The sequence below is a fragment of the Chiloscyllium plagiosum genome, chromosome 19 (genome assembly GCF_004010195.1).
Source record: "Chiloscyllium plagiosum isolate BGI_BamShark_2017 chromosome 19, ASM401019v2, whole genome shotgun sequence".
Lineage (NCBI taxonomy): Eukaryota > Metazoa > Chordata > Chondrichthyes > Orectolobiformes > Hemiscylliidae > Chiloscyllium > Chiloscyllium plagiosum.
In genome coordinates this window covers 7,099,116-7,118,355 of record NC_057728.1, presented here as the reverse complement: position 1 = coordinate 7,118,355, position 19,240 = coordinate 7,099,116, and the positions used below count along the sequence as shown (strand labels likewise).

Here is a 19,240-nt window from a genome sequence, read left to right as displayed (position 1 = left end):
CCAAAATGGGCAACCTCACACTTGGCAGGGTTGAACTCCATCTGCCACTCCTCAGCCCAGCTCTGCATCATATCTAAGTCCCTTTGCAGCCGACAACAGCCCTCCTCACTATCCACAACTCCACCAATCTTCATATCGTCTGCAAATTTACTGACCCACCCTGTAGATGAGGTGTCACTCTATACCAATCTCAACATACTGCCTGATGGACAGCTGCTTGCTTGACTACAGCTACGAAGATGGCTGTGTATGGTTATGACTCAATCAGGATTATTAACACAATGAAAGTAGTAGAAATATAAAGAAATAAAAAAACAAAGAACTGAGGGGATGCTGGAAATCAGAAACAGAAATTGCTGGGAAAAGCGCAGCAGTCTGGCAGCGCCTATGGACAGAGAGCAGAGTTAACGTTTTGGGTCCAGTGACACTTCTTCAGAGGCAATTACTTCCCTCCTACTCAAGGCCACCTTGCCCAAAATGAAGAGCGTTGTAAATTGGGAGGTGTTCAGTATTTTCAGTCTGCTAACTGGCAGTGATGTATAAGACAAAAAAAACTGCAGGTGCTGGAGTCCAAGGTAGACAGACAGGAGGCTGGAAGAACACAGCAGGTCAGGCTGCATCAGGAGGTGGAGTCGTCGACGTTTTGGGTGTAACCCTTCTCAAGGATTGGGAGTGGGTGCGGAAGGAGCTGCAGATAAAGGGGGGGGGGGAAGCGTGGGGTGGTGAAGTGTGGAGAGGTGAAGACAGGTGCAGGGTACGACCTGGTTGGTCAATGGGAGGAACAAATTCGGTTGATGGCTGGAAGGAAGGGTGGATGAGAGGAATGGAAGGGAGGGGGAGAGGCTGGGAAAGGAGTCAGGGGATGGGAAGGGAGTATTGTATAAGGCAGGATTTAGCTCAGTTGCAACATGCTGCTTGTCACTATTTAATATCAAATTTCACAACAACAATTTGGATTTTATAGTCTTAGAATGCTAAAATCTAGAGATTGCCTGAGCAGGTTTCAATACAGGTCAGTCAGCAGCTGGGGCGTGGATGAACCAGGCTAATCGAGGTTCCTCTGTATTACAGAGGTGGAACTAGAGGCATTGGAGACACATTTGGAAGTTCAGGTCAAATCGGATCCTGAAATGTCAGAGTCTGGCTCAGCCTAATGCATGGAAAGAGCTTGTGGAACCATATCAAATAAATCACTCAATGCTTTGAAGAGGGGGAGACACGGAGATAAAAAAATATAAAGAATTTACTTTGATCTTCAACTCAAGCTCAATATTATTCAGAACTCAGTATCATGATCTATCTTCCAAAGCATAATGGGTATTTACAATGATCATGGAATAAGAACATCTATTAGCTCAAGTTCCGTGTTAAAGCTGCACATTTGCATTGTACACCAGCAGCTGACGAGACAGTAATTGTAAGCCAACAGAATTAGAACGCCTGCAGGTTACCCATCCCCAATCATTGTTTCCTTATCCACTTAATGCGAGGCTAGTTACCAAATTACGTTTCTCATGCAAGCTCATCTGCTACCGCACTGTGAATGCTCCTCACTTTGTCCTTAGTTAATTATTTAGTCACTCATGGAAAAGTTTAGCAGCGCTGGTCTTTGATGTGGATTGAAATATGAGGAGAGCTGAGGAAATGCTGTTATAAAAGCTGCAGTGGCAGTCTTCCATCTCCCAAGACGATGGTGTGCAAATTGGCAGCGAGCTCTATAATAAACATTGCCTGGCATGGCAGACTCTGTCCACATTTGCTGCAGACGCTGACAGTGAAGAAGGCAGCAGACAAGCTGCTAAAATCAAATAATTGCCACATTCCAGCATTCCATATATTCTAACACATTCAGTGTCAACAGTCATTACTGCTAGACAACAACACCATTGTTCTTCTTTTGGTAAAGTCAGTAGGTTGTAGCTGATACATCCATTCCCTCCATGACTCCCTTGTCAGGTCCACACCCCCCAACAGCCCACACCCCACTCCAGGAACCTGCAAAACCACTGCAGGAAGTGCAAAACCACTGCAGGAAGTGCAAAACCTGCATCCACACCACTCCCCTCACCTCCATCCAAGGCCCCAGGGATCCTTCCTCATTTGTCAGAAATTTACCTGTAACCTCTACCAATGGCATCTCCTGCATCCAATGCACTCAGTGTGGTCCCCTCTACAATTGGGGAGACGGGCACCTTCTTATGGATCGTTTCAGAGAACACCTCTAGGACACCCGCACCCACCAACCCAACTGCCCTATGGTTGAACACTTCAAATCCCCCTCCCACTCCGTCAAGGACATGTGGGCCCTGGGCATCCTTCACTGCCAAACTGTTACCACCCGATGCCTGGAGGAAGAACACTTCATATTCCGCCTTTGGACCCTGCAACTACATGGGTTAAATGTGATTTCAATAGCTTCCTCATTTCCCCTCTCACCACATTCTCACAATCCCAAGCCTCCAGCTTGGCACCGCCCTCCAGACCTGTCCAGCACTTCCCCTTCTGACCTATCACTTTCTCCCCCACCTTTGTCCACCTATCGCTTTTTCAGCTACCCACCCCACCACCTCCCATTTATCTCTCAGCCCTGACCCACAAGCCTCATTCCTGATGAAGGGCTAATGCCCAAAACGTCAATTCTCCTGTTCCTCAGATGCTGTGCTTTTCCAACACCACACTCTCGACTCTGATCTCCAGCATCTGCAGTCCTCACTTTGTCCTAGTCTGCATCAAGGGGACAAGTTTCTTCCTGTCTCCCCTATCTATGTCCCTCAGTCTTAAACATGTCAGTCATGCCCTGTCTGTCTTATTTCCCAACATTGCAACAGTCGCATTTTATTAAGCATTTGAATGCCTGGAGAACACTTGAGGTTGTGAAAGGAGCTATATAAATGCAAATGCTGTCTTTTAAATTTTCTGATCTCTCAGTTAAGACTCCTGTTTGAGAAACAGCAAAATAGCTGGGTTACTGGTAGGAGCCCCTTCATTAAACTTAAAAGGAGCTATCTCACTTCAGACAGGAGACTGAAGAGGATAAATCATGAAAAACTTCTGTCTAATTGTGTCAAAATAAATAGCACAGCACAGCACACAGTCAAATGACACTGCTGACATGAACATCAATCATTTAAATGTTATAAAGCATTTGCGTTTGTATAGCAGCTTTAACACAAAAAAACATGAAACACGTCATGGAGAGCAAAATAAAGCTCAGATTAAATGGCCGTGGAGCCAGAGGATGAGATATCAGGATCATCAACCAAATGCTTGGCAAAGTGGGTGGAGAGGCTTTGAATTTTACAGTGGAGGAGAGTTAAAGAGGTTTTGGGAGCGAACTGTGAGCATGTGGGTCAAGAGTTGAAGACTGAGCCACCAAAGGGGCAGAATCCAATATAGGTCAGTGAGGGCTTGAGGAAAGGGTGAGTAGGACATGGCGAGGGACATCCTGGATTAGAATGGTGCTGGAAAGGCACAGCAGTTCAGGCAGCATCGGAGGAGCAGGAAAATCGACGTTTCGGGCAAAAACCCTTCATCGTGAAGGGCTTTTGCCCGAAATGTCGATTTTCCTGCTCCTCGGATGCTGCCTGAACTGCTGTGCTTTTCCAGCACCACTCTAATCCAGAATCTGGTTTCCAGCATCTGCAGTCCTTGTTTTTACCTATGGCGAGGGACATGGCAATGGCATCTTGGATGAAGCAATGTTTACTGAGATTGGATAGCAATGGAAGACACAATACAGAACCCTGCAGAGTGCACCATTCGTAAAACCACTGCAGTAAATTCTGTGTGTCAAAAATGTTACAGGTAAATCTGAACAATGAACGCTTTAAACATCAGGAATCTCACTTCTATCTAGAAACAATTAGGCAGCAGACCCAGGATGCCAGATCATAAATTTTCAAGATGACTTTGTGACCAAACTAACTGCTTTTATATTCATATTTGGAAAACAGTTACTGGAATTATTTCAGAACAAACATTCCCTTTCCTCTTTTGAGTTTCAATTACTTTTACTTCTCCGGTTTCCTAGCCAAAACGTATTTCCTTTGTCCTTTCCCAAATGCATTTTCCACTCACAATTAAACTACAGCAGCAGAGCTGTCGGATAACCAAGATGCTTGAAATCTGTTCTGCCCAAGGCAATAAATGAATAAAGCATGGTAATTGCACATTAGGCGGTCACAGAACCTGAGCCGAGATCCTAAATGCATCTAAAAGGTTCATGCTCAGTGCAATGGAATTCATGTATTTTCCCCAGAGTAAAGTTGAATCTTTCATTCAATAAAGCACAACTAAAAAAAGTTATAAACAATGCTTTATCTATGGCCTCGTGAGTAGTTTGGTAAGATTTATACTCTTAGCCAAAGTTCCGACACTTGAGGTTTATGGTAAACCAGTGGTTATGTTTTTGGACTAATATTGGAAACACCTGGACCAATAAGAGAAGGGCAACATCGCTGCTACTATGGCTGTTTCAGAAGCTGAACTCAGCTCAAATAACACAATCCTGTAATAAACTCATATTAGTGACAATGAGCTGGTGGATGATCATAAATCCCAAATGGGTCACACTTTTTTTTTAAAAAGAGGAGACTATAGAGATATAAAGATGAGCAAATGGAGGGTTAGTGAAGATGATTTGGCTTACATGGACATCCCAGAAAGAGTCTGATAAAGAGTCCCACCTTACGGCTTTGTCAGAAAATGTAGACGCACGTGAATTCCAAGGACAGAATTCCTGCCATTCTAATGGCAGAAAAGATTTTCAATCAACAGTGATATTTGCATCATTGATAGTCACAGGTGAGGTGCCCGAGGACTGGAGGTTGGCGAATGTGGTGCCGCTGTTTAAGAAAGGTGGTAAGGACAAGCCAAGGAACTATAGATCAGTGAGCCTGAAGTCAGTGGTGGGCAAGAGTAACCTACCCAGCCCCATTTTCCTCTGACTATGGGCAATTTAGCATGGCCAATCTTTGGACATCTCTGCACATCTTTGGACTGAGAGGGGAAATCGGAGCACCTGGAGGAAACCCACGCAGACATGGGGAGAATGTGCAAACTTCACACAGACGGTCACCCAAGGCTGGAATCGAACCTGGGACCCTGGTGCTGTGAGGCAGCAGTGCTAACCACTGAGCCACCGTGCCGCCCCTAGTTGATGGAGGGAATCCTGAGGGACAGGATGCACATGTATTTGGAAAGGCAAGGAGTGATTCGGGATAGTCAACATGGCTTTGTGTGTGGTAAATCATGTCTCACAAACTTGATTGAGTTTTTTGAAGAAGTAACAAAGAGAATTGGTAACGGCAGGCGGTAGACATGATTTATGCAAACTTCAGTAAGGTGTTCAACAAGGTTGCCCATGGAAAACTGGTTAGCAAGGTTAGAGCTCATGGTATACAGTGCGAACTAGCCATTTGGATACAGAACTGAGAAGACAGAGGGTGATGGTGGAGGGTTGTTTTTCAGACTGGAGGGCTGTGACCAGTGGAGGGTCACAAGGATTGGTGCTGGGTCCACTACTTTTCATCATTGATAGAAATGATTTGGATATGAGCATAAGAAGTATAGTTAGTAAGTTTGCAAATGATACCAAAATTGGAGGTGTAGTGGACAGCAAAGAAGGTTGCCTCAGATTACAACAGGCCAATGGGCTGAGAAGTGGCAGATGGAGTTTAATTTAGATAATGCGAGGTGCTGCATTTTTGTAAAGCAAATCTTAGCAGGACTTATACACTTAATGGTCAGACCCTAGGGAGTGTTGCTGAACAAAGAGACCTTGGAGTGCAGGTTCATAGCTCTTTGAAAGTAGAGTCATAGGTAGATAGGACAGTGAAGAAAGTGTTTGGTATGCTTTCCTTTATTGGTCAGTGTTGGGAGGTCATGTTGGTTAGGCCACTTTTGGAATATTGCGTGCAATTCTGGTCTCCTTCCTATCAGAAAGATGTTATGAAACTTGAAAGAGTTCAGAAAAGATTTACAAGGATGCTACCAGGTTTGGAAGATTTGAGATATAGGGAGAGGTTGAATAGGCTGGGGCTGTTTTTCCTGGAGCATCGGAGGCTGAGGGGTGACCTTACAGAGGTTTATAAAATCATGAGGGACATGGATAGGATAAATAGACAAAGTTTTTTTCTCCAGGGTAAGGGTTAGTCCAGAACTAGAGGGCATAGGTTTCGGGTGAGAGGGGAAAGATATAAAAGAGACCTAAGGGGCTACTTTTTCACGCAGAGGATGGTACATGTATGGAATGAGCTGCTAGAGGAAGTGGTAGAGGCTCATACAATTCCAACATTTAAAAGGCATCTAGATGGGTATATGAATAGGAAGGGTTTGGACGGATTTGGGCGGGTGCTGGCAGGTGGGATGTGTGGTCAGCATGGACGAGTTGGACTGAAGGGTCTGTTTCCATGTTGTACATCTCCATGACTCGATGACAGTGCTTGCACAGTCACCATTTGGTTAGCTTTTCATGCTGAATTTTTATTAATATCAATTTACACCATTTGCCACGGGAGCGATTCCCCAGAACATTAGCCTGGAGGTCTAGATTACTAGTCCAGTGACAGTGTCATAATAATGTCACTTCCCCACTCATAATTCAGAATGAGCAATAAATGCTGGCTTTGATTTTTAAAACTTCATTCACAGGATGTGGGTGTCGCTGGCTAGGCCAACATTTATTGTCCATCCCTAATTGCTTGGAACACAGTTAAAAGTCAACCATATTGATGCAGATCTGCAGTCACATGCAAACCAGACCAGGTAAGGTTGGCAGTTTCCTTTCCTAAAGGACATCAGTGAACAAGATGGGTTTTTCCAACATTCAATGGTTTCATGATCATTGTTAGACCCTTAACTCCAGAATTTTTAAAATTGAATTCCAACAGCTACCATGGTGGGATTTGAATCCAAGTCCCTATAATTTTAACTGGGTCTCTGTATTAATAGTCTAGCAATGATCCAAATAGGCCGTTGCTTATAGTTAATAAATGAATGAAAATGATTGGCTGGTACAGCTAGAAAATATAGCTTTCCTCAAGCGAAGCTGTCCCTCCCAATGAAATAATCTTCAGAATAATGTGAACCAAACTCTTAGACCTTTTCAAACATACCTGTACAGAAAGTAGGCAGTTCCACATCAACAGAAGCATGCCAAGACCAAACACTGCAGTTGCCACATTCCTCACATCCCACAAAGACTCCACCAATGGGATGCTCCCTACTTGCCAGTCATAGCAGAGGGTCATTGGTGCTAACAGAAGCCAAGCATTGAAGGTCAGCAGATAGGAGTACGTGAGAAACCTGCATTGTGAACAGAAAGAATTGAACTTTTATTTTATACAGCACTTTCTACAGATTAAAAAAAATTCACAAAAGGTGATGCAGTTTGACTCTTGCAGGAAAGGCAGCAGTCACATTATGCACAGCAAGATCTCACAAACAACAATGCAATCTATTTCAGTCTTTTGGTCAAGGGATTGGTATTGGCATTGGCCAAGAGAATTCCCTTGATCTTCTATGATACAAGTGGAAAGGGATCTTTTACAGTCATGTTAGAGGACAGTCCTCAGTTATCTCATCATCCAAAAGATGGTCCCTCCAACAGTATAGCACTCCCTCAGTACTGGATGGAATCTCAGTTTGTATTGAGCCTCAAACCTCTGGAGGTGTGACTCAACAAAGAACCTTCTGACTTGGAGAGAAGTATTTCAAACATCATCGTAATGTGTGAACATCAACAATGAAAACTAAGGACGACATTAAACAAAGGAACATGAAACAAAACTTAAGAATAAATCAAAGTTACGCAACTGATGAACAAGGGGCTTGTAGACATGAATGCTCCCAAGATTCAACTGGTGGCCAGGTGCTCAACTGATGCAGTGGTGGGACATTATAGCCAGCTTTGAACAAGACCGGTTTTATCCTTCTATCATTCAAAATCATGGCCAACCTTCTATCCAACATTACCTACAGGTCTCTTCATTGTTAGAAAATCCAACAGTGTCAGCCTTGAGCAGATTCAATGACTGAATATCCATTGACCCTGGAATCATGAATTCGGAAGATTCAAACTCGTCTTTCTCTCAAGCTCATCTGACTTTGGCTTGTCCTAAGAGGGTGAATTTGCAATTGAGACTCCCTAGCCAGTCAAAACATCCTCCCTGCATTTACCCTGCCAAGCCCCTTAAGAATTTTTTATGTTTCAGTGATGTCACCTCTCGTTCTTCAAAATTCAACAGGAGAACGTCAGGAGTGTGATGGAATACTCTCCACCTGCCTGGATGGGTGAAGTTCCACAACACTCAAGGTGCTCAACACCATCCAGCTCCCACTGCAGATATAGCTGATCACAATTGGAGCAACAAGTAGAATCCAACAGCTGACCATATGACCCTTGTAGAGACCCGAAAGCAAGATCTGAATCTAAAGCCCAGCAAGGATAAAGAGAGTGCCCAATCTACTGCACCAAAAAGTTCCCTGGTTTAACTGGGAAACTGACTCAAGTAAGAGAAGGTTAGTGCTTGAACCTGAGAAGTGTAATTTTAAGAGACACTGAGCTCTTGAGTGTGTTAGGACTTAGACAGGATTGTACCTAGTGAGGAAGTAAGGGGAGAATGAAGCTGGGTTGTCTTGCTCTGAGAAGTTCGGCATGGAGCCTGCCATGATCCACACACGGAAAAACAGGATGAGGAGAACCTAGAAAGAGAGGCAGACGGAGTCAGCATAATATACATTTGGCAACACACTACCAGCCAGTATAACACAAACAGAATGCTTCTTATGTTTCAATAGTCCATAACACAATACAAATGTCAGCCATGGCTTAGTCGGTAGCACTTCTGGATCTGAACCAGAAGGTCTTGGGTTCAAGTCCCATTTCCATGCAAAAACAAACTAAAGCTGACTGACCAGTGAAAATGGTCGGAGTGGCATCAGTTTGAGAACATGAGAGATCTTCTTGGGAATATGACCAGCATTTATCTCTCAATCAACCAAAAGAAAACAATCAGACCATCAGCACATTGCAGTGATTCCACGAATTGATCTCTGACAGCAATGTGGAAATAGGCCATTTGGGCAATCATGTCCGTACAGATCCCAAACCCCTACCCTATCCCTCACATCTTCCACAGCTAACCATCCAACCTACACTTCTTTGGACTGTGGGAGACATGGTGAGAAAGTGCAAATGCCACACAGAAAGTCGCCCAAGGGGTGGAATCAAACACAGGTCCCTGGTGCTGTGAGACAGCAGTGCTAACCATTGCCACTCCATGCAAGTTGATTATTTGCTTCCCTGTGCACTTCATTGCACTTGGGGAGATCCTGAGTTTGTGAATGGTGCCAGATAAATGCAAGACTGCATCCTGGCATGACAGAGCAGACCAAATCAGGAAGGATTGAGTGGAATGGGCACATATTCGTTGGATGGATTCAAAGATTGAAAGGTGATTTCATTAAAATGTATAAAATTCTGAGGACCCTTGACAAGATAAAAACCGAAAGATACGTTTACACAATGGTAGAAGTAGGATTATTGCCTCAGGATTAGGGATTTGCCATTCAGGACTGAGATGAGAAATCTCTTCAGACATTTATGAATTTTTGGAATTCTCCAGTACAGAAGCTAATTCTTGAATTGATTTAACTCTGAGATTGATAGTTTTTTTTGACATCAAGGGAGGTGAACAATATAGAGCCAAAAGGGGAAACAGGAGTTGATGCAGAAAATCAGTTGTGATCTTTCAAAATAATGGCGCAGGGTCAACAGAGTATAAGGTCTCCTGCTGCTCATATTGCTCAGATTCGTACATTCCAAATCTTCCTCTTCTTTTGGAAGTCAGTGTTTTCCCCATCTCTCCAGAGTATTTTTGAAAAAGCATTTTTGGGTTTGATTCTCACTTTGAGTGAGCTACACACAACAGATTACACATTAGGTTAAAATAATATGTGCTAAAGTCCTTAACATGTCTATGTTTTTTGGTCTGGTAATGTTAGTCCTGCAGACATTCTGACACAATGTGAGATAATACTTAAGGATGAATTCCTGTCAAGGAAAAGGTAGATCCAAGGTCAGGTGCTAGTGGTGGCACAGCTTGGCTATCAGCACTGCCAGATGGCAGCAGATGGGCAAGGAATGTAACCTTGCCACATCGCCTTTGTTTGCCTGACAGGCCACTGCTACATTAGCTTTCACAGTCCTGTCATCTAGCGTTAGCCCTCTTGTCATTTCCTCAGTCTCCAGATGTCAAGGTTATCATTAATTGTCATTACTTCCAGGTCACCTCACAACAGTGTGCAATCAAGGGTTATTGGGAGGAGGCAGGAAAGGGCAGTTGAGGATTATCAGATCAGTCGTGACCTAATTGAATAGCAGAGCGGGCTTGATGGGCAGAATGGCCGACTTCTGTTCCTACATCTCACAATCTTCACAGTAGCCCCTAATCTAAGAGTTGACAAAAGTACAGCATTCTTTTGCTTTCACAAAAAGGAAATGAAGTAAATAGAATTTAAAAAGCAATTTTCAGCCCTGAAAAATATTTGATGAGCTCAAAGAATTTTGTAGCATTTCACTTTAAGTGAAATTTTGAGGTTGAAGGGATAAAAATGGATAAAACTCAAGTTATATGATGAGGTAAGCACAGACACAACAGATCGAATGGCCTCTGCTGTGCTGTGATTCTATGAAGCTGAACAACGCAGAAGCCTTTAATTAGAATAAATTGAGAATAAATGTAGACTCTCTCAGGTTGAGAAGAGACATTTGTTACTGAACAGCAAGTCCACTTTGATTAAATAAACTGTGCACTAAATGAGAAGCACAGAAGATTTAGGGAATTTCAAGTTCTATCCCATTAATGTCAATTTGCCACATGCTCAGAGAACTCCACGCATCTGTAATGTAGCCCCAAAAAGCCACAAAAACCGATAGCCTGCAGAATCGGAGACACTAAAGTTTACTCTCACTTATTCTTTCCTGCTGAGAAATTCCAGCTTGTGGATATTCCGCCCTGCCTCCTCTATGCCTCCAGCTGTGGCTTAGTTCGAGCACTCTTGCTCCAGAACTCAAAGATTCTGATCTCCAAAGACTGGAACGCAAAAATTAGATGGACTTTTCAGTGCTGCAATATTTGAGGTGCTGCTCTCCAGCTGAGATGACCTGCCTTCTGTCCAGCCAAGGAGATAAGGATCCCAAGCTAATATTCCAAGATTAATAGGTGAATTCGCCCAGTGTCCAGGCCAACATTTTACACTTCCATCATCATCATTAGTATAGATTAACGCTTTGACCTATGCTATCACTAACTGTCAGACCCTCCAACGAGCAAATTGGTTACCACCCTCCCTTCAGTGGCCACACTGCAAAAAAGTCGGGTGCGAGTCCCAAGGTCCCAAAGGGTAGAGTGTTTTCTTTCATAGTGGTCTCCCACATTTTTCAATACTCTGACCAAAATCATAGAAGAAATCCCAATGGTTTAAAATTCTGATGGTGACTTAAGTCCTTCCAGTTTTCTCAAACTTAATTAATTTTAGAGGCATCAAGTCACAGAGATTTACAAGACGGAAACAGACCCCTCAGTCCAACTCGCAAATGCCAATCAGATTTCCAAAATTAATCTCATCCCATTTGCCAGCATTTGACCCATATTCCTCTCAATCCTTTCTAGTCATCTACCCATCCAGATGCCTTTTAAATGTTGTCATTGTATCAGCCTCCACCACTTCCTCTGGCAGCTCATTCCATACACGCACCACCCTCTGCACAAAAAGGTTACCCATTAGGTCCCTTTTAAATCTTTCCCCTCTCACTATAAACCTATGCCCTCTAGAACTGCACTTCCTTACCCTGGGGAAAAGACCTGGCTATTCAGTCTATCCATGCCCCTCATTATTTTATAAACCTCCATGAGGTCACCCCTCAGCCTCTGATGCTCCAGGGAAAACAGCCCCAGCCTATTCAACCTCTCCCTATAGCTCAAGCCCTCTAACCCCAGCAACATGCTTGTAAATCTTTCCTAAACCCTTTCAAGTTTAACAGCATCTTTCCTCTAGCAGGGAGATCAGAATTAAACACAGTATTTCAAACATGGCCTAACCAATATCCTTTACAACCATAACATGACCTCCCAACTCCTATACTCAATGTACTGACCAATGAAGGCAAACTTACCAAATACCACCTTTACCACCTGGTCAACAACGCACCTGCACCCAAGGTTTTTTTTTATTAACACTTCCCCCAGGCTCTACCATTAAGTGTATAAGTCCTTTAGATATTAAATAGGTAATTTAATCATTTATTAATTTAAAACAAGTAATTTAGAGGTTCACTGGCAGACAGCAATGCAACTGAACTTACAACGCAGAACAAATGAACCCATCTTCAGGTCACAGAATTCACCTGACCTCTGCACCTTCATTTATGGGTCACTTGTTCTATTGTGTAACGGGGCAGTCAAAGACTGTGTTGAGACAGTGAGCCTTAGCTGGCAGGGGAGTAAGAACTGGCCTCAGTGTCATGAATCAGGAAGGAGACAAATGCCTTCATTTATGGGTTTCAGATGGACGTCAGCACTGATGGGTACTGGATAGGATTGGGATGGCCTGTCGTTATGGCGAATGGCTAAATCTCCCAGTTAAGTACTGAAAGGTAGCAGTACCTTTAGCGAGGAATCAACACCTTCAAGAATGGAAGTGGAGGACATAAAACTGAATATTCACTTATAACCCATTATATGGTGAAGCTAGAATTAATGTTCATATTATGACCAGCTTGGCAGAAAGTGAGGACTGAGGATTAAACAGGCCACACAGGCTGCTGGCTTTTGATGGTGTCCTCAGCTGCCATTTTAATTTGCCAAATTGATTTATTTTCCCACATGACCTCAGAAACAATCAGCATGAAAGCCCTGGGTTTCAAATGCAGTTTGAAGTTGCAATGAGTCAAGCCTGAATGACACAAAGCTCCCAGCAGAATAGTAAATCCAATAGAAATGAGGCCCACGATAAGCCAAAGTTCCAAACTGACAACTCCAGACTGCATAGGCTTTTCACACGACCACAATGAGCAAACCAGGGCAGTGCTCGACCGCACAAACTCATGCAGTGCTAGGCAAGCAATCATTTGACATTGCAATCTTCCTGTGAAAGGATGTGCAAATTTGGCTCAAACAAGGTCAGGCTATCGGAAGGTGCAAACAAGTGGAATTATAGAGACATTTTCACACCATTACTCCTGCACTGGGTTTTCATTTGGCAATTTACTTTAAGTGGAGTGGATTTGCGGGAAAGTCAAAAGACATAGGGCCTCCCCTGCTATCTCAAAGCTCCAGTTTACATTAATTTCTAGGCAGGATTTGCTGTGTAGATCAAGAAAAAAATTGAATAAAATTGATTCCCACTCAACTCCAAAATATACCCATCTCCCAGCACAAACTGCACCAAATGACAATATGGATTTTTCAGCTTTGTCTTGGGTCTGTGGTTTATGTAACACTAATGAATGGAGACTGTGGGGCCCTCACTAATGGAAGTCAGCCAGTCAGCTGGAAATGGACAGTCAATGCAAGTTGACAGCTGGGCTTTCTGCTTGAATATTGGTGCATTGAGGTGGAATTTCTGTGGCGCTTCAGTGGCTGTAAATTAACTGCTGACTAAGGGTGTCCCTGTACTCAGATGCATGCCAATGAACAAAGGAAATCCACTCTAAATAGCAGCTCATGACACTCAGAGTAAAGTGCTATTGTCACCTTACACCCAACACTATGAAAACTGACAGCAGCATAATCTTGGCAGAACATTTGGGATTGCTAAAGAAATTCAGGAACTGATTCTCCCTTGTTGCTGAGTTCAATGCTCCCTGTACAGTTTTTTTGTTCTTTTGTGGGACATGGGTGTCGCTGACTGGGCCAGCATTTATTGCTGCCCCTAGTTGCCCTTGAGAAGGTGGGAGTAAGCTGCTTCCTAGAACTGCTGCTGTCCACCTGCTGTGGGTTGACCCACAATGCCATTGGGAAGGGAATCAGAGGATTGTGACCCAGCGACAGTGAAGGAACGGTGCTATATTGCCAAGTCAGGATGGTGAGTTGCCTGGAGGAGAACTTGCAGGGGGCGATGTTCCCATGTATCTGCTGCCCTTGTCCTTCTAAATGGAAGTGATTTTGAGTTTGGAAGTCACTGTCTGAGGACATTTGGTGAATTTCTGCAGTGCATCTTGTAGATAGTGCACACTGCTGCTACTGAGTGTCGGTGGTGGAGGGAGTGGATGTAGTGCCAATCTATTATTAAGAAAGATGTTGATTTGAGATCTGCGAAAACAATCTTCCACACATACCATTACAGACGTCATTGACTGGTCACGTGTTCTATGCAGAACCCACCCTATAAGACCATAAGACATAGGAGTGAAAGTAAGGCCATTCGGCCCATCGGGTCCATCCGCCATTCAATCATGGCTGATGGGCACTTCAACAGCCACCTACTTCGGTTCTAATGAAATCAATCTGCCTAAATCTAATGCACTACATGTTAAGTATCCCAGTGACAATTCTTGTCTAGGCTTAGAAAAGCTGTAAGCTAAAGAATGCAATTTGTTCTGGAAGAAGTTTGTTTTTTTATTTACTTGGAATCCTCTATCAATTCGTTGGTAAATAAGTCCAGACATTAACTTAAGCTCTTGCAAATTGCTTAACAGTGTGCCATCACCAGCTTTTGGAGAACAAATGAAAACACGGAAGACGTTCTATGCACTCCTCACTGGTTGGACCAGCCACTGTAGGCGCAAGTTCCACTGACCTGAGCTTTGGCTGATAAAAGCCTATAGGTATTGGAAACTGTGGCGAAGTTGTGGGAATGGTAAAATGCAAACATTAGTACTGAATTACCCATCTTGCCCTCACATGTAATGGCTTGCCACTGCAAGGACTCCAACCTAAAATTCTCTAGTCTCCCAATATTGTTCCAATGCAACTATAAAAGAGGCCTGAATGCCAGTGGTTAGCATAAAGAGTCGGTACTGCAGTAAAGATTATTCACCCAAGAGAGTCTGGCTCGAGTCAAGGATAAATACAGCAAAAAGAAACTTCTAATTCTTCCTCAATTCTAGCCTTGTCCGACATTTCAACTTGACAACTTGCTTTGTTAGCACTAGGTTTTAGTAGAGTTTATGCAAAGGTCACTTAAACCAGTGCAGCTTCACCAAGGGGAGGGAAGACAAACAGTGCACTGGTGATTGAAAAAGAACATAACCAAGAGCCTTCTCAATTTGTTACAAGTTTACTTCAAACTTCCTCCAAAAAATAACAAATTGTAGTGGGTTTAACAGAGAAAAGAAAACCCCCAGGAGAATTAAACAGACAAAAGACGCTTAAATAAGGTGTTACCTAAAAGGCGACCACACAAGATTGAAGCTTGCAGTATTTGCAGTAATGTGATTAATGAAAGAGAACAGAAAGTCAGGAAAAACGAACCATTTTCCATTTGGCAAAATGTAACAGCAGTCTGCCGCAGGGATCTGTGTTGGGGGGGCTCATTCATTTAAAATTTTTATGAACAAATTGGATTAATCTTAATCTTGTTGCCAAATGTGCTGACAATACAAGGTCAGGTGGAAAAGTAAGCGTCATAAGGAAACAACGGGACATAGATGAGTAGACAAGGTGGTGGTCAGTAAATATTAAAGTGGGGGGGGGGGTGGTAGTGTGAGGCTGTCCACATTATTAGGAAGATGAGAGAAGCAAAACATTATTTTCAAAAACGGACAATGCTGTGGGATCTGAGTGCCCTTGTGTATATGAGGCACAAAATCTAGCACGCAGGTACAGGAAGGCAAATGGACTGTTAGCTTTTAATTGAAATGGGATGGAAGAAAAAAAAAAGGATGGAAGTCTTGCTACACCTGCATCGGTCATTGCCAAAATAACACCTCGAAAACTCTGTACAGATTTGGTCACCTTACTTAAGAAAGGACATAATTGCATGTTCAGAGAAGATTCACTATGCTCATTCCTGGGATGAAGCAATTACCTCGAGGAAAGCAATTACCTCAAACAAATTGGGCCTACACTCTTTGGAACTTACAAGACATGGATGAGATCGTGTTGACACATAGAAGATTCTGAGGGGGCTTGACAGGGTGAGGGAATGCCTCCCTTGGGGAATACAGACCCATTTAAACAGCTTAAAAATAAGGAATCTCCTAAATGTAACCTGAGCTACAAATCGTCTCAGGAGTCTCCTCCTTAAGGAGGAATTTCTTCTCTCTCAGGGTTGTTAGCCTTTGGAATTCTCTTGCACAGAAAACAGCAAAGGCTGTGTCATTGAATATATTCAAGAGAGAGTGAGATTTTTCATCGACAGTGAAGTCAAGGGTCATGGGTCATGGGTATTGAGGTGGGGACAAGCCAGCAGGAGAGTGAAGGTATGATCTCAATCTGCTCAGCCACGATGTTACTGGATGGCAGAGAGGGCTTGAAGGTCTGAATAGCCTTCTCCTACTCATATCCCTTGGGATCTTATGGCACATTCACCCAATAAATCGATTTGGCTGCAGCAAAGTGAACCTAAAGTTTGCTCTAGTTGGAGCCAGTGTCTATGGCCTGAAGAACTCACTCTATTCCAATTCCTCCAGTCTCACAACAATTAGACCTAAATACTAGCCAAACCATTAAAATTTCTTTTAGCAAATGCCCCTGTTTAGCAGGTCTGGTGAGCGTTGCATATTTTATAAGGGGAATGGCGAAGGAAGATAAAACAATTACAATTGGAACAGCTGCAGTTCAATCCCACCCAGTGGCTGATTTGATTAAGGCAGTGAGTCACATAACAATGTATGGTCTCTGCTGAGTTTGATTGGGCTCAGATAGGAACTGGTAATGATGGGGGATCACAGAGATCAGCAGATCATGTTCAATCACAATGCTGAAGTCTGTAACTGGAATCAAAGGACAACAATGAGCAAATGCCCACATGTAAAAACCTAGTTTTGAGAGGTCACCGTCTCATCCACCCACTGTGCCAGAATGACAGCTATTGCTGTTCTATCTGAGGTGAGCTGACAAAGTACACATCATGAATGTTACTGAGTGGATGATCTCATTGAGCCTTCAGAAGAGCTAGTTACCTTGTTAGTTCTTTCTTTCTTTGCTCATTCTATTGTGTTGCATTAGTATGCAGCGTAGATGTGTGAAAATAGTCATTCACGCTACTTCTTGCTGTTGATCTGAGATACCAACGGCCAATTCAAAGCCATTACTTTATCTTTAATGGTTTGAGAGTGGCACGATGGCACAGTGGTTAGCACTGCTGCCTCACAGCGCCAGAGACCCGGGTTCAATTCCCGCCTCAGGCGACTGACTGTGTGGAGTTTGCACGTTCTCCCCGTGTCTGCGTGGGTTTCCTCCGGGTGCTCCGGTTTCCTCCCACAGTCCAAAGATGTGCAGGTCAGGTGAATTGGCCATGCTAAGTTGCGCGTAGTGTTAGGTAAGGGGTAAATGTAGGGGTATGGGTGGGTTGCGCTTCGGTGGGTCAGTGTGGACTTGTTGGGCCGAAGGGCCTGTTTCCACACTGTAATGTAATCTGTTTCTGCTTCTGTTTTATTTTGTTGCAAAGCTCACTACAAATAAAAGGTTGGCACGGCGGCTCAGTGGTTAGCAGTGCTACCTCACAGCACCAGTGACCCGGGTTTGATTCCAGCCTCAGGTGACTGTCTGTGTGGAGTTTGCACATTCTCCCTGTGTCTGCGTGGGCTTCCTTTGATCCTCCGGTTTCTTCCCACAGCCCAAAGATGTACAGGTTAGGTGAATTGACCAAGTTAAATTGTCCATAGTGTCCAGGGATGTGTAAGTTAGGTGCATTGGTCAGGGATAAATGTAGGGGAATGGGTCTGGGTGGGTTACTCTTTGAAGGGTCAATGCGGATTTGTTGGGCCAAATGGCCTGTTTCCACACTGTAGGGATTGTATGATGCTCCCTGACCCTGTGAGAGCCAAGATACTAAGAATAGTCAGGCAGTAAAGAACTCAGTTATGCAGATAACATCTATATATTGCTGCGATATAGCAGCAAGATGGAACAAAATAAGGGAAGCAATTAAAGCAAAAGCAGGCAGCCAGCACTAGCGCGCTTCCGAGAATATTAAAGAACAACAACAGAGGCTGTGGCCCTACAGATCAGTGAGGCAGCAGGGAGCAAGATTCACCCCTGCTCAGATAGAGTGGGCCTGACAGTCTGACATAATGCAGCACTGGGCATTCCTTAGGGAGACTGAATGGTTTAAGCATCTAAAATACCTTTGAGAAGCAATTTACTTCTTGAGAGAAGGAGGAAGATTTCTTTTGGTGTAAATGCACTTTGACTTTAAGGACATTGAAAGGTGCCACAGTGGGGTGGGAACCAGAGCAGCAGGTCAGTAAGTATAGAGACTAGGGAAGAATTTGGGACAAAGGCAAATATAGCTAAGAGGAAGAGTGGTCAGGGAGAGGCTACTGAGCTCGGCGGAACTGAAGGCTTGAACTGGATTTGCTTCAAATGCAAAAAAAATAACAGGTAATATGGATGAATTTAGAGCCTGGATTAATGTATGCAATTACGTTGTTGTTGCTATCACAGAGACATGGTTGTAGGAGGGACAAGATTGGCACCTTAATGTACTGGGATATCGATGCTTTAGATGAAACAGAGGAGGAAGCTGTATTAAGGTAGAGCTCAGGTAAAGGAAGAATGCAGTCACATGCTGGGGTTGTATTACATACCTCCCAGCTGCCAGTGGAAAAGAGTAAAAAAGCTGTGTCGTCAGATTTTGGAAAGATGTAAAAATAACAGGGTTGTTGTGGTGGTTATTTTAACTTCCCCAACCACCCACCCAACCCACCCCCATCCCCCCTCCCCACCCCTCCCCCACACGTTACATTTGCTGGGACTCCCTTAGTGCCAGGAGATTGGATGGAGAGCAATTCATTAAGTGTGTCCAAGTAGGTTTTTGAAACAGGATGTGGCAAGTCCAACGAGAGGGGGGCCATACTGGACCTAGTATTGGGAAATGAGCCCAGCTAGGTGATCAAAGTTTCAGTGGGGGAGCATTTTAGGAATAATGCCCATAATTCCATAAGTTTTTGGATACTTATGAATAAAGACAAGTGTGGAACTCAGATGAAGGTGTTAAACTAGGGGAAGGCCACCAGTTAGGCAAGAATTAGAGAATGTGGATTGGGAGTGGCAGTTTGAGGGTAAATCCA

General features: G+C 43.6%; 1 protein-coding gene across 1 annotated transcript in view; it reads right to left on the bottom strand.

Moving 5' to 3' along the window:
* tmtc1 (transmembrane O-mannosyltransferase targeting cadherins 1) overlaps nt 1–19,240 on the bottom strand; it is a 160,195-nt gene that overhangs the window by 74,451 nt on the left and 66,504 nt on the right. Inside the window, exons 6-7 of the mRNA XM_043708866.1 lie at nt 8,600–8,703; nt 7,116–7,305 (exon numbers count right to left, since the gene is read on the bottom strand). Of these exons, the coding sequence (XP_043564801.1) occupies nt 7,116–7,305; nt 8,600–8,703 (294 nt within the window). The remainder of the gene's footprint in view (nt 1–7,115; nt 7,306–8,599; nt 8,704–19,240) is intronic.